General features: G+C 37.1%; 2 protein-coding genes across 3 annotated transcripts in view; one reads left to right on the forward strand and one right to left on the reverse strand.

Annotated features, from left to right (window-relative positions):
- Nucleotides 1-16,531, forward strand: part of ARL13B (ADP ribosylation factor like GTPase 13B) — a 49,320-nt gene that overhangs the window by 18,525 nt on the left and 14,264 nt on the right. The window lies entirely within an intron of this gene.
- STX19 (syntaxin 19) lies at nucleotides 7,547-15,724 on the reverse strand. Its single transcript, XM_060770616.2, has 2 exons — nucleotides 15,448-15,724; nucleotides 7,547-8,642 (listed from the first exon to the last, which is right to left on the reverse strand). The coding sequence occupies exon 2, from the start codon at nucleotides 8,586-8,588 to the stop codon at nucleotides 7,713-7,715; it is 876 nt and encodes a 291-aa protein (XP_060626599.1). The 5' UTR covers nucleotides 8,589-8,642; nucleotides 15,448-15,724; the 3' UTR covers nucleotides 7,547-7,712.

Here is a 16,531-nt window from a genome sequence, read left to right on the forward strand (position 1 = left end):
TAAAAATAATTGTTTTCTCTTAGGTTTTTTACTGTCTTGTTTACTCCCTTAGGGGTTTCACCCCTTATTTGAAAATGGCATTTCTGTAAACTTGTAGGTTTACCTGAGCATGCTGGTACCCCTTTTTTCTTTTTTTCAGTAGCTCCTGTGCTTTGGCATTCACCACCTTAGTTTGTTAATTGAGGAAGTAATTGCATTTAGTGACTGTAGCCCTTCAGATGTTACAATCAGACAGTGCCCAACAGTCTTACACACTGGCCATTCTTGCTGTGACTCCTAGCAGTATGAGTCCAGCAACACTTGGGAATTCGCAGCTTTCCACAATTGTACTACAATAGACTGAAGTATATGTTACATGTGTGTCCAAGTCATTTGCAATATATGGCATACCTGTCATGGTTTTTTTTTTTTTTTTTTTTTGGCAAGGTTTGCTCAGAGACCTTTACCTTTTAACTTTTTCTGGGGCTGAGAGAGTGTGAATTGCCCAAGATCACTCACTGGGTTTCCTTTATTCCTTGATTGCACAGGGATTCAAATTCTGGTCTCCAGAGTCATAGTTCGATGTTCAAACCACTTCTCGGCTCTTCATCTGACACCTTTTGAAATATGAATATTTTCCCCCTTAAAGTCCTTTAGCACATAGAAGGGCTGTTTGAAGGATATATTTTGTGGAAAAAAGAATGGGAAATTTTTGTATTCAGAGTAAAGAAGAACTGATCTCTGATAAGTGCACATAGTATCAGATAGTGATATATTTTTTCTCTTCCATAAATGAAAAAAGAAATTCTATCCAATGTCATTTAAGTATTATGTGATAAGAAGAGATTGAAAATCAGCTATTTTATATTATAGCTGGAAGGGAATATGTTTTTTTTAAATGAACCTCCTAATCTGTAAAACGCATAACAAGCACACATAACCCTCCTTAACATATACTTTGATCTTGTGTATAATGGGATAGAAATGGTGATCTGTCTTGTAAGATAGGATGAGGAAGTTAGGAGTAGACACACTTTTTGCTGCTCCTCCTCCATGATCTGTTTATCAATCTCCAACTTTGTCCAAGTTCTTGTCAACCAAAGAAAATATTGCTTATTTCAAAATGGAAAATTCCGGTCCTCGGTATCTACAACATAAACTCTGTGCCTTTTCCATATCAAAAACAAGTTTTTTAGCCCTTTGAAGCTTTGTTTCAATCAGCATCCCTGTCATGCAGTCAGGAAAAACTATGTTCGTAACACATCCTCTCAGAAGACAAATTATTTACAGATTTGGACCCTGCATCTGATTCTTATCTATCCTAAATACATTCATCAAGACACTACTGAGCCTGACATTTCACCAAGTGTTTACAGTACATTTTTAGAGTATTTTTGCAAAAGCAAAGTTAGAAGTGAAAATCCATTATGTAATTATCCTATACTTTTACAGTTTTACAGTTTTGTGATATTTTTCTCCTCAGTGTTTTAAGAACTCCCGTGATCCCTGAACATTGGATTGGTCAGAGTAGATGGGGAGGTGGAGGTGGCATATATTTCGAGCCCAGACATAAAATATTAAAACATAGATTTCAAATTTTGAGTACTGTAAGAGTTTTTGCTTGGAGCTTAAATGGCTTATAAGGAAGACTTTCTTTGGATCAGCAACTATTGGACACAAGTTGTTTGAATATTAATCTTAACATTCAGTACAAGGTTTTGACTTTCCACAGTTGTTAAAATATTATTACCTGATTATCATCAGGGAAAACTTCCATTGTTGAAACACATCTTGCTTCTTGCTAGTTTTCAACAGAACGTTGTCCTTAACAATGTGGAAGGATTGTGTGCCAGTTCAATGTAATGGAATAAAATAAATTCCATTTTTATTCTTCCCATTTATTAGACACACTACCTTTTTAACCCTAAGCACTGCATCAGAAGAAAGACGATAGTAAAAGTAGGAATGTTTAATGCAACAATGAGTAGTGGAGGTTGCAAATAATTTTGGCACTAACCACTTCTTCCTTAGAGAAATGATTCTATATGGGAAGTGGAAACTGGATTCTAACAAATCCCTTACCGTCATTCTCTGTAGCTGTATAGTAATTAGGGAAATAGTTTAGAATTTCATAACTGCTAATAGTGCAGCTCTGTTGGTCAACTTCAGTGGCAAGCATTTCCACCATTACCCTCCCCCATTTTTCAGTCCCTGTATCATCTCTCAAAATGTGTCCAATCTTATAGGTTTCCTAACTTTCTGGAGCAGAATTTGGGGAGAGTGCAAGGTCTGTAGAAAGAGACATAAACCTTTGTTTTGATGCGGGGAAGTATTTTCCATTAATTCAAGGAAAGTTACTGCTGAGACTTTGCTGTTTTTACTCTGAAGCGAGACTCATTGTGTACAGTGGATGTTATTCCCATGAAACAGTGCATAAATTGTGGATTTGCTGCTTTTTGCCTTTTACAGGATGAAAAATGGAGCAAGGACTCCTGTAGCTTGTCTCTGTGCCACTCTAATAAATCTGTCTGGTCCTTAGCACTTTGTGGCTTCTAGTAGCAGGTGCTTTGAAAGGAACTACTAATGGAGAATAAGACAAATTAGTTCATTGTTACAAAAGGTATGACCAGTGGGGTGGGACAGTGGGTAGCTATGTAAAGGTGACTTTCTCTTTGCTCTTTGAGGGCACTGAAATTGTTTTTGGAAAATGTTCTTTGAAGTTTTAACATATCCATTTCTTTACATTTTAATTTGCTTCAGCAGAGAATAACCTATTTACTCTATGAGAGGCAGGTAAGAGGCAGGTGAAAGTGAGTAATAGAAAAAAGAAATTAATCAGTGATTAGCTGGGCAGAGATCCCCACCACCCTTTCATTCGCTGTCTTCAAACCATGTAGTCAAGAGGTTGCTGTACTTTGTTTTCAAAAGCTGTTATATCAGAACAACTCCCAAACCTGAGCTGAGTGTCTATATTTTTCCATCAGCAGAACTGTTCTGATGCCTATATCTTTTGGTTCAATCACATTGTGAAATAAGCAGGCTCATACTTTCTGCATTTTCTTTGAAGGAAAAAGGTCCTGCTTTGTTTTCTTATCCATACCACATCTCTTATGATAAGCGTTGGTAGCTGGCAAGGTATCTTCAATAGAAGAGAGAATTTCAGCATGTCTGACTTGTCACAGAACCAGATAACAAGGCCTGCTGAAATTCTCTCTTTCACATAACCATTAAGGTATAGGAATCCTCACCACTTTAAACCTTGACAAATGTACTTACGATTTTTCTACTGGTTAAATCACTGGGCCCCTTCCCCAGATTGACTTCTTCCCCCTCCAGTCTGCCCTAGAAAAACTGGTATAAAATGAACCTTGCTTAGCTGGTTTTACCAATATTGCTTTTTGAAACATGTTTAACCAACAGCTTTTTTATTTACCTATAGGCTACATAAATAGTATAGTGCTGTTGCAGTGTAGGTAAATGGCCTGTCATAAGTCCATGGTTTTTTTGTTGTTGTGTTAACTGTTTAACATAAAAACAATTCACCTTGGTACACCTGTTTCTTTGCCTGTAGGTTAGGTAGAAGGCAAATCAAAGGCCTCTTAAAGGAAGATAATGTCTAGGAGAGAAAATACCAATATGATACTGCACTGCTTTGGGAGCCTCCTGGTATATCCTGTAATTGCTTGATATTGTGATTAGTTCTGCTGAAAGTTCTCTTCATTAAGACATTAGTTGAAACCCTGCTTGCACTGTGGGGAAAGAAAATAGTGCTGGGGAAACTGTGTTCTGCTCATTGCAGATGAATTCCCATCATTCCTAACTAGTCTGTCCATTCACAAGGTTTCAGAAAAGTTCATTAACATCTGAGGGCTGAATTTTCCCACCACTGAAATATGTGTATCGAAACACAGAGTTGGATCGTAAGTTAGTAGTTTATGGGCAAGGCAGTTAATTTAGGAAAATTTAGATGATCTGTTGAATTTATGTCATAAAATGCCATTGGTATCAGTTTTTCAAGTTCAGTTAGATAAAAGCTTTTTGCTCTAAGTATTGACAGGTCTGACCTATTGGCAAATATAAAATCCTCTATTTTGGACTGTGTATTTTTCCCATATTTGTTCCTTTGGATAATGTTAAATTGAAAGGCTAGGTGTGTTTTGAAGAAGCGGTTCTTTTGAAGAGAAACGTACATGAGATTTTAGCTAGATATACTCTGTCTAACAGACCTGACTGGCTTTGCAGCAACTAGTATTTACTGATCTTGCCAAATGGGAAGGGCTGTTTTTTACAAACCACACTTGTGGGAAAATAACTTTAAGTATTAGAGTTAAAAAATAAATTCTGCTCGTGGGGATCCTTTCATGCTTTCTTTTTAATCTCTAGTACAAGAAATTCTAAAGTTCAAATGGCAATATAGACATATGCAGTGAATTATGAATGCTTTTGAATGGTTTGATTTTCTTGCATAAATAATGGAAGTATTTGGGCCAAGTCCACTGTTTTACCTGGATCAGGAAAATTGATCTTAATCACATTTAACAGATCAGGATTGTTTAAATGAAGAATAACTAAGATATGTTCTTGTTTGCTGTGTGGAACCAAGCCAGACTTTCTTAAGTTTGGGTAAAACAGGAATAGTATGTTTATACAAGCCAAGACTTCATGTTTATATATACAGGCAGTCCCCACATTATGAACAAGATAGGTTCCATAGGTTTTTATGTTGAATATACAACATTTTAAGTTTAACTCCAGCTATATATATATATATAGAGAGAGAGAGAGAGAGAGAGAGAGAGAGCGCTAGCATTGGATAGCATAGGGAAAGGTTAACATCCATGTGGTGTTTGTTTTGCTATCTGTGCCCCTGTTCAGAAGATTTCACCTCACTTTCTATCACTGTGATATATGGATTTTGAAAAATGTGGCTTGTTGTGGAAACGGGGATTGGCGACATCTTTTCCCATCATAACTCTTTCAGGAGCGAATTTCCCTTCCGAGGGGTAGATTTCTTAACACTGAGTCGTATATAGGTCTGATGTTTGTAACTCGAGTACTGCCTATCTATAATAAATAGAGAATAGCAACTGATGACTGTTCAGCCATGATTTTAATTTCTGACATTGTTCCCAGCTCCAGCTCCTGCCTAAAATTGAGGATTAAAACCTGTCTCAGTTGCTGGTAATTACAAAACAAAACTGTTGATTGCCCATACTTTCTCACAGCTTTGTATCTCATTCCAATATCTAAAAGTGAAATGCCTCTTGTTGTAGAATGTATGAAAATTTGCCAGTTATATTGGATATAATTAATTATTTTAAAATTAGCTCTGAGCAAAATGGAAAGCATTTTCTTGTCACTCTTAATGTATAGTGGCTTTCCAGATAATGTTATGCCAGAACATTTGTACTGGTTTAGCCCTCTTTAACTTTAGTCTTCCACTAAAACATCTCACATCTTTTGTGGTCTTTTCTTTCAGTTACAACAAAGCATGATTTATTTATACTTCTCTAATATGTAAATTGTCAGCATTGGTTAATTTAATGTTTCCCATGCATATATTTATTCTTGTCTCGCACCAGTGATAGAGTTGCACTTTACATAACAAACAGTGGATATTATAATGGTATTGTCTTCAGAGTGAAGATAAACTAGGTTTCTTAAAAAGAGAAATTTGCATTTTGAAACATTAATCTGACAATGAGAGAGTGTTAAAGTTGCTGACAGCATAATTGTTGTCTTATATGGAAAAGCCGTTTATTTCTGAATAATTATGATTGTATCTTGACATTAGGGGTAGCAAGTTCAGGCTACTGCAAAACAAGACCAAGTGTCAGATTGCTAAAAAGTTTCAAGAGTTTGGGGTTTATTTTTGGTTATCTGATTTCTTTCTTCCAGTATGTTCTCATTTACTTGGGGGCAAATTTATGAGATGGTTGGGAGGAACTTGTATTGACATACACCCAGCTTTATTGTTCTTTAATGTTGTCTTCACTCTGAGCTGGATTCCAGCTTAATGGTAGTCAAGCATAGACATATAAATATTTTGGAAGGTACCCGAAGGACCACACAAAATGGTGACCCTGAGGGAGTTTTGAGGTTATGTTCCCCAAACCGATGACTTTGTTTCTCTATAAAACGTTTTGTAATCTTGGAAGCACTTTTACATTTAGAATCTGAGGGTAATTGAAGAGGCCATGGGAAAAGGAGGGCTTTGGTGGTGGTAATTCAGAGGAAATGCAGTAAAAAGAAAATATCTGTATTTGCTGTGTCAATATCATCCCTGCTTACATAAGCACTCCTATCAGGAAACAGGAGCAAACATTGCTTTGAGGTTTTAAACCTTGTATCTATACCTTCTAGCCTTCTCTGAATGTATATGTGTTCCATGATTATTGTTATGACTTCATAATAGTGAATCCCTGGGTTCGTGATTTAGAGAGGTAATTAAAATTCTCTTGTAGGAACCTTTATTGTTCCCCCTTGAACTATAGTTCCCAAAATGTCCTGAGAAGAGGGATTGAGTGTTAAAAGGAATGGCTTGGGAACTGCTGTTCTGAGGAGTGCACTAGAAAAATTTGGTCGAAACTTTGGAATATCTTGCTCATTCCCAAATCCCAGGATATGTAAAGCTGGAGCCATGACACTAAAAGTAATGTCAAACCTAGATACAGTTTAGGATCAAATTAATTGTGTTGCTAAGACAAATTTGACCAACATAGAAAAGTTGTGTTGCTGGAATAAATTCTTTGGTCTAAAAAGTATGCAGACATATGTGAATCATATTATTTATTTTTAAACAGTTTCTTTTAAAAGGACTATATACATTTTTCAAGTGTAAACAAAAACTTCTGTTACAGATACACATTTTCCAAAATATCTTGGAATTGCCACTTTGTCTTTTGTGTAGGACTGTCCAAGTTACAGTATTTAAACAGTGTTAGCTTCCATTGTGCTCTTGAAAAGTTTGTGACTATAATTTGTTGCACAGTGTTTTGTCTGCTTTTAACCTACAGGTGGTCCCCAAGTTCCAAACATTTTTTTTAAGTGTAACTCCAGCCATTTATGCTTTGGATAGCATAGGGAAGGGTTAACACCCCTGTGGTGTGTGTTTTGCTGTCTGGGCCCCTGTTCAGAAGATTTCCCCTCACTTTCTGACCCTGTTATAATTGGATTTTGCAAATTTTGGCTTGCCGTGGAAACAAGGATTGGTGATAAAGCTTTAGTTGAGACATCTTTTCCCCATGATAACTCTTTCAGGAATGAATTTCCCTTTCAAGGGGTCGATTTCTCTCACTTGCTGTTGTCTCACCCTCGTTCTTAACTCTGAGTCATTTGTTAGCCGGATGTTTGTAATGTGGGGACTGCCTGTATTATACTGTGGAATTTGTAATGGAAAACCTTGAAACAGTCTTATGGCAAAAATACCAGTTCACAAAAATACCAGTTCACAAAGACAATGTATATAATTGTTGAGCTTGTTGGGAACCTTCCAGATAAGAGTTTAGCTTCTTTTGCAGTAAGTTTACATTTCCCTTTATCCAAACTGGTGGATAAAATGGTTAGGCATATTATTGCTACTTTCTCACTTGAGAAAATAAAGTTTAATAATATAACAAAATGTATCCTTGGCTTGTAGGCAGCAATTTGCCCTTCATCAAGCTCTGGTCTGTCCATCACATGCCTGGTCAAGGCTATTGCAACAAAGATTGAGCTGCCCAGATTCCTCTTCATTATCTGCAGGGGCAGCAGCAACAGCATAATGCTCTGCAAGGATGTTTCTTTCGATACTTTGCTGCGAGCCGGAACTTTTCTCTGGAAGCCTGAACAAAGTCCTCAGTATTTGTCACTTCCATTTCAATGCTGTTGATCATTTCACCTTGCTCTTCTACCAAAAGTGAGATTTGGATGAAGAGGCCTTTTAAGTCCTTTACCTGATTCTCCAGATTGACCAGTTCTCTATGTCTTTGTTCAATTTCAGTCAGCTGAGATTTAGTGATCTTGACCTCAGTGAGCAGGTTTTCATTGAAAATTTCCCATTTCCCTTGTTGAACCATCTCATTCAATTCTTCTTCCGACACTTGTTTTCCTGCTACTTCGAGCTGACGCACAATAAAACCTGCACATTTTTCTTGTTTGGCTGTTATGGCATCATTGTACAGAAACATGATGTTTTGGAAGCGACGGAACAGGACTGCCCGCTGAGAGCTAAGAACCCTTGCAACAGCCGATGATGAACCGTATTCTTTTTCTGCCTTCTTCACTGTTTTTGACAAGTCGTCCAAGCATGTACTAATGTGTTCTGCTTGAGTTTTTATTTCTCTTGTGGCACTGCATTCCTTTTTAAGCACACTGAATCTTCTCATAGAAGCCACCAGGCTCTTTTGCTGCTGACTGAATTTTTGAACATCTGTGGCCAAGTTGTTAATATCACAGTGAAGTCGTTGGATTTCACTCAGATACCTTTCTGTTACTGGCTCCTTCTCAAAAATGACAGCTGTTTGCTCAAACTCTCCTTCCTCAGCCACAATACCAGGAGACCTGCTACTTTCTTCTAGGAGTTGAAGTTGCTTTGCTTTAAGTTTAAGTTCTTGAAGACGGTCTTTCATTTTCTGCTGAAGTTGTTATGGTTGTATAGTATTAGCCCAGATAGTGGTATAAACCTAAGAATGTAAAATCATCTCAGTTAGTTGTTACTTATACTGGCTCTTATAAGTATGAGAGAAAGGTTTTGCAAAAAAAGAGAAGTCAGGGCAATGCTGCAGCACAAGTAATAAAAATGTACTACGTATAATGACAGACATCTTTTCTTAGACTCAGTAAGTGAGATATTTGGTTTGAGAAGTTATTTTGAAATGTATCTCATTTGAAAAGTTTTGAAATGTATCTTATAGCCTAACTCTTTTTGGTCAAGCTGAAATTATTTGCGTATTCAAGGCAGCATGGCACAGAATGTATGTAACTTTTTGTATTTCTTAATCATGTTGCAGAGCTTACTAGGTTTGTACAGTCCCTTTTGCAGAACCCATCTTTGTCGTATTTGGCACCTAGGTTGAAGTAGAAAGTACCATTTGGTTTTTAAAGAAGCTATTTGCAGGCTTTCGTTTGTGTGCTTATGAAATCCTACATTTGAAAAGTAAGGATATAGAAGAGAAAACCTGGGAGGAAGGACTATGTAGCTTCATAACAATATGCTGACCATTTGTGAGACGTTGGAAATGTGTCTGCATCAGTCCTTATGAAGGGAATTTTTTTTGGTTGCTTCTGGTATGAGAGAATTGGCCATCTGAAAGGACATTGCCCAGGGTATGCCTGGAAGTTTTGATATTTTATTATCCTTGTGGTAGGCTTCTCTCATGTCCCCGCATGGGGAACTGAAGCTGACAGGGGGAGCTCATCCGCGTGTCCCAGATTCGAACCTCTGACCTGTTGGTCATCAGTCCTCCTGGCACAAGGGTTTAACCCATTACGCCACTTGGGCTCCTATGAAGGGAAGTGAACCTGTTGTTTAAAACTTTTTTAAAATGGGAAATCTGGCAGTTCTACAGCTCTAAATGCCAGTCTTGTTAGTGGCAAAGAAGTGGTTAATGAAGTTCCCAATGAGAGATTACATATGTCGATTCCAAATTCTGACACACTTTGTAAACTCTGAAAAAGTACCATTATACTGATATGGGAAACTCAGATTTATATACATTTATATTTTGGCCTTTTGCATAATGGCAAGTAATAACAAATAAGATAAAATCCAATGTAAAACTTATAACATAAAAAGCAGGTATGAAACACTAATCAAATAGCCCATTTTATGGCAATCTAAACTATAGTCATTTTTTTCATTTCAGTTATATAAATAGTGTTTTGTGTATGCACATACCATTCTATGGTTGAAAATGTGTTAAAACAAGAGTCTAGTATATCCTGTAAAGATTCTGTCATCTCCAAGTGTAATGTTCGAAGACTGCTACTGATTTATGTTACACAATACTTTGAAGGTGATTCAGGCATTATACTATACTGGATTTAGATAGTAATGTAGACACCTTTGTTGCTACCTTCTACAAAACAGATTATTGAGTAATAGCAAGCAACATATCTGATCCCTAGGGGAAAGCATCTTTTCATACATTGATGTTTCCAGTAGATTCTGTCATATCACACAATAATGTGCCCTGTTGATAAAATTCTGATTCTTTTGGTGCAGCTGTTCTTTGGTAGAGTGACAGATCCCGTTTTTTGGATCTAACAGGTAGTCCTTGCGAGACTTACTAAGACTTCCATTCCTTTGGTGCATTTACTGGCAACCTGTTAAGACTATGTTGATTTCCTGTCATTACTATTGCTTATTGCATACATATGTATTGCATACATATGTTGTTCTATTCTTGGATTTCCTTTACTAAATCTACATCCTTTATCCACATGCAGTTGCTGTAGGCAATAAGAAAGGATTCTGACCATGTTTGAAGACTGAAATGTACACTGTGAGGGATATTTTTATATCTTAGTACCGCCAAAGAGGACTGGGCAAGGCATTAGGAGGAGAAATGCTTGGCAAAGGGTGTGTCAACAACGTCAAATTAATGCGATTTGACATCGCTTTAACTGCTGTGGCTACATGCTGTGGAATCCTGTGAGTTGTAGTTTTACAGGGTCTTCAGCCTTCTCTATCAAAGAGGGTTGTTGCCTCCCCAAAGCACAACTCCCAGCATTCTCTAGCATTGAGCCATGTCAAGCTGCTTTAAGTCTTAAATGTAGATGCATCCAAGTGGGAGACAGTAGGAGAATGTGGAAGATCACATTACAGGTGGATTGACTCACAAACTCTGAGTTTGTGAGACCTGGGCAGGACTGCTAAAAACCATGTCTCTTGGAGGTGTCTCATGTGAGTCATCACAAGGCTCAAAGCTGATATACTGGGTGATAAGCACAAAAACCACAAACATGTTGTCACTCTACAGCTTGCATTTCTGTGAAGGTTGGATCTCAGTCTTCAAAAACTAGTTACTCAGCAATCTGGCAGATTGCACGGAGAGTTCTCCAAACTGCACAAAGGAGTGTGTACCGCATTGACATGGAACTTTTCCCTATCAAACGGACCAACAAGTGTGTGACTTGCATATAGAACCATATTGCTATGTAAACACACTTTCTCCTGTCACTTGGGCACTGTAATCACTGGAACTTCTTTATGTTTATCTAAAGAAAATTACCTTTCAGATTAATTTATGACATTGCCTTCAACTTGGATAAAAAGGGATCTATATTTGAATTAATGAAATAGGATTGGATGTTGTGTTTGTCCGGATTAACTATGTATTAAAACAAAATATGTGTAAATACAGGCAAAACATGGTCCCTTGCATGCACATTTACATAATAATTTAAAAATTAGACCTAGAATATGAATTTGCATGACACATCTAGGGAATTTATTGAAGTTAGGAAATGGAAACACATTCATTTATACAGCTCCTGAGTGTGTCCTACTTATTCCTCTCAAAGTGGATCCCACATTTAATATTGAGAAATCATTTCCAGTCTTTCCTTGTAACTGTTCTAAATATAGATTCCAACCCACTTTCCTTAGAATACAATGAGTGTTCGGGAATATATTGGGCAAGCATGTTTCAGTGCCAGTTGTTGGGAAAACTGCAATTTACAAGGAAAGATAATCTATGTAAAGCAACATTTATTCTGGCAGTACCCTATCATTGTAAAACTATGTGACTTCTATAATAAAAGATACAGTGTAACAATGGTTTAAGTGTTCAAAACACTTGATTTTAATAATGAGATTGCAATGTTTTTTATGTTTTAATATGCATTCAATTTTAATTTTATTTTTTTAAGAAAATTAATGTATTTTAACTGCCTGTTGTTCAAAGGCATTGAATAGTTGCTGTATGTAAAGCCGCCTTGAGTCCCCTTCGGAGTAGAGAAAGGCGGGATACAAATAGAGCAAATAAATAAAAATATCATTTGAAAAGTTCTGTTTGGAAGCATGTAAAAGTGCTCAGGAGTGCTGACTGCAAGAAAGATGACTTAAAAATCTCTCCTAGCACAGTCTTGCACATATTTAAGTATCATCAGTATATTATCTCTGATAGCTCTGTAGTTAAATAGCATTGACATTTTAATATGACAAAATAAGGCTATCTTGGCTTAAACTGAATATATAACAAAAATTAATTCCTTCCAATTATTAAAAAGAAAACCTTTAAAATTTGATGCTATCCTATATTGCACTGTAATCGGGGAATACTCAGCACTTGACGTTAACAACAAAGCAACAGCTAAAAAAGCCAATGCAATTCTAGGCTGCATCAATAGTCATAGTCCCACTCTGTTCTCCTTTGGTTAGACCTCACCTGGAATAACTGTCAAGTTCTGAACACCACAATTCAAAAAGGATATTGACAAGCTTAAACATATCCAGCGAAGGACAACCAAAATGATCAAAGATTTGGAAACCAGGCCCTATGAGGAATGGCTTAGGAAGTTGGGTATGTTTAGTTTGGAGAAAAGAAGACTTTAAATATTTGAAAGGATGTCACATTGAGGAGGGGGAAAACTTGTTTTCTGTTGCTCCAGAGACTAAGACACGGAGCAATGGTTTCAAATGGCAGGAAAAGCGATTCCACCTAAACATTAGGCAAAATTTCCCAATGGTAAGAGCTGTTTGACAGTGAAATATGCTGCCTCACAGTATGTTGGTGTCTCCTTTTCTGGAGGTTTTTAAACAGAGTGGATGGCCATCTGGCAGAGTGCTTTGATTGTAGATTCTTGCATGGTAGGGAGTTGGGCTGGATGGCCCTTGGGGTCACTTGGACCTCTATGATTCTAGGAAACCATGTCAGTCTCACTATAGAAACAAATTAAACAAGGAAAGCTATCTTGTATTCTTAAGAATAAGTAATTCATTTTAGTGAGAGTTTATGTGGATTTTAATTTATAAACAATCATGTTAACATAAATAAATTGCTACAGGAGCCACACTCTTTTTTAGTTTTATACTTGTGCCCAGATATTACAGTAAGAGAACATGAGATACATTAATACTAAATGCCCTCATTATGCAATCGGCTACTCACTAAACCCTTGTTGTTTCCCTGCACAGTTTGAAACAGTGATTTTGAAAGCATTGTCAGTTTTGTCACCACCGTATCAGAAGGAACACCAATTCCCATATAAAGTTGGGCATTAAAGTCTTCTTCAAATACTTTTATCTGACTGCTTCTCTTTTAGGATTGACTTTAGAAGCAAATAGTACAAAGCATTTTCTGTCATGGCATTTTGTTTCGGGAAGTCCCTGAGACATCTCTTTGCTTCTAGGTACTAAGCTTTCAAAAACATGAACAGTGATTTGGATTTATTTTAATAAAAACTGATAATTGATGTTTATCTGATTGTGGTGGATAACTGTTGTAGTTGTTTTTTTTTTAAAAAAAATGTTATGAAAACTGAGATGCTAAATTTTTCCTTAACATCACAATGTAAGCTGTGTTGGATTTTCATTTTCCTTTAAAAAAAAAAAAAAACAAAACTTCTCTTCTAATTTGTGCTTTCCAGTTTTTGGTGTTTGAGTGGAACACATTTCATTCTATGTGTATAAAACAGTCTTTTGTATATTGGAAACATGGTACCTTTCATTATGATAGGATTCTTATAATACTCAGAAAATGCCCCTAGTACTCTTCATTTTGTCCTACTGCATTAGCATTAAGAGTGCTAGATTTGGGTTCATAGCAAGCATAGTACGTACAAAAACATCTGGAAAGATCTCATTTATTCCAGATTCATGATCCAAATCATGTAAGGTACAGATGATTGGGTTAAGACAGTGTAATTCAGAAATGAGGAGGAGTGTGCAATATACACACTTTCTTACAGTGAAACTAAAGGTGTGGGTCACACATAATCAGGATAGCACTAAGCATGGTGTTGAGAAAGATGTATCAATGCTGCTGATTACTTGCTGAGAAATCTACTGACTTTATAAGCAGCACTTTTACATTTTGTAATTGTTATATAATGTTCGGGTTTAAACAATGAAGGCTGAGATCAGTTTAACATTAGAATCATTTTATTTTGGGGATAAGTCAGTATTGTTGGATGTCACTCCATTCTCCAGAGCCCCCTTGTGCCAGCAGGGCTGAAAACCGTCAGGTCAGAGGTTCGAATCTGGGGAGAGCGTGGATGAGCTCCTTCTATCAGCTCTAGCTCCCCATGGCCAATTCTCTCACACCAGAAGCGACTTGCAGTTTCTCAAGTCGCTTCTGGCACAAAAAACTCTCCATTCTCCACAAACATTTTAACTGACAAATTGTTCTCTCTTGGAAATTTTGTATAACTGGCAGATTTGTTTCTGCCTCTACTTAAACAATGTATTAACTTATTCTGGATTTTTGTTTTGTTTTGTTTGTAACAGACAGGAGTCTGTTTCGAGGGCGCGTTTTAACAGATTCGAGGGTGCTTTTTAGCAGATAATTCTGTATAAAGAGCTTTCTGGACATCCAGAGTTTGAAAAGTTCTTATCTATAATTCAGGATTCAAAGTACAGTGACAACCCCACACTAATTTCTTGTTGCAAAATCAAATGCTAAAAAATATTACATGTACTTTAAAACATATACACAATTTGTTTACCCCGCAGCCAACAGCAAAGAAGCAGAATAGCTCTGGAATCATTTCTCCATACATGGCCCAAACCATTTGAGGATTATGGAAATCTTTCAGCAGTTTTGCATTCAGAACTTATTTATCCCTATACATTATCTCTGAGCACAACCTTTGACTGACAGAATTTCTGCATACAGTACTCTTTTTTTTCATAAATGTGTGATGTCATTTCTTTCAAATGTACACATACACTCCCTTTTCCCATGATTCCTAAAATAAAAATGCTGAAGCTCTCCAGTTGTAATAAAAGTTCCCAGAGGCATTTCAGAATCTATTTCAGCTTGATTCCACTCCATTTTTGAATATTATAATGAAATAAGATTTTCTCACATCACGATACATTTTGCAAGTTAATGTATAAATAAAATAAACCTCCTTTGTTCATCTCGTGTTTGGCTTGATGCCCTCAGCATTTTACCAGTGATGTAACCCACTCTCAGGATATAGTTTGAAATATTTTTTTTTCTTGTAAGCCTTCCTTGGTTTTAAAATGAGAACTTTGTGCAAAGAAATATTCTATTGACTTGGAAAATTAAAAGTGAGCTCTCGTCTTTAAGCTGCTCCTGGCATACATCCAAGAGAAACTAGTTTAGGCACACAAAACATGCATAGCAAATTAGTATTCATGTACCTAAGTAATAAAGCTCTACAAACATATCTATCCGAAACACTTTCTAGTTTTGCAAAGGGCAAACACCCACTGTTTTTAACTCATCCTGAGCCTTTTAAATTTCACAGTGCCTTATTTTGTATAATTTAATCAAAAAATAAAAATAAGCTACTTACCTCTTTTTTAAAATCCCGAGGTTTCTGAAGTCTCTTGTGCGTCTGCTTTAGGATCTGGAGTTGAAGGTAATTCACAATATCCTTGTGCGCATAAATAATAACACTGGAGTATGAGCTTCTTTAAAACAGTTTCTGCTTTGCTTAATCCTCCTAGAGCTTAATAATCACTTGGAAAATACATCTTGGAAAGCTGTGGAGTGTGAGAGTATTGACTGGTGACGATATACTACAGTAGAAGAGCAAATTGGTTACTTTACGGTTGGAGAATCTGGTTCTGCCTGTTGGGAGACCTAGTCTTGCTTCCAAGGCGGGCCATTCTATTATAATTAGGCAATACCAGGAAGTGCTTTTGCTTGCCTCCCTCCTTATTGTACTTTTTTCCTTGCAGTGGAAATACCTGTTACTTAATACGATTTCATTCCAAAAAATAAATCCTCCGAACATTAGATTCTTGGCATACAAACTGCAGAGAATTTATTAAATATATGCCCTCAAAATGAGTTAGGAAACCACAGAGAGCAAAAAGATCATCACAAGGAGTTAGAAAAAAAAGGAGCAGAAGAAATTACTGTCTGGGATCCTGAGTTACCCATTGACATTAATATCTACATCAGTGTTTCGCAACCTGGGGGTTGGGACCCCTGAGGGAGTCATGAGGGGGTGTCAGAGAGGTCACCAAAGACCATAAGAAAACACAGTATTTTCTGATGGTCATGGGGATTCCATGTGGGAAGTTTGAGTTAATTCTATCGTTGGTGGAGTTCAGAATGTTCTTTGATTGTAATGAACTATAAATCCCAGGAACTACAACTCCCAAATGTCAAGATCTATTTTCCCCAGCCTCCACCAGTGTTCACATTTGGGCATATTGAGTATTTGTGCCAAGTTTGGTCCAGATCCACCATTGCATGAGTCCACGGTGCTCTCTGGATATAGGTGAACTACAACACCCAAACTCAAGGTCAATGCCCATCAAACCCTTCCAGTCAGGCATGTAGCCGGGGGGGGGGGGGGGGGCTCGGGGGGCTTCAGCCCCCCCCCCCCCCGAAATTTTCATGGTGGTTTGCGAAAAGGCCTTATTGGT

This window comes from Anolis sagrei, chromosome 3 (assembly GCF_037176765.1).
Source record: "Anolis sagrei isolate rAnoSag1 chromosome 3, rAnoSag1.mat, whole genome shotgun sequence".
Lineage (NCBI taxonomy): Eukaryota > Metazoa > Chordata > Lepidosauria > Squamata > Dactyloidae > Anolis > Anolis sagrei.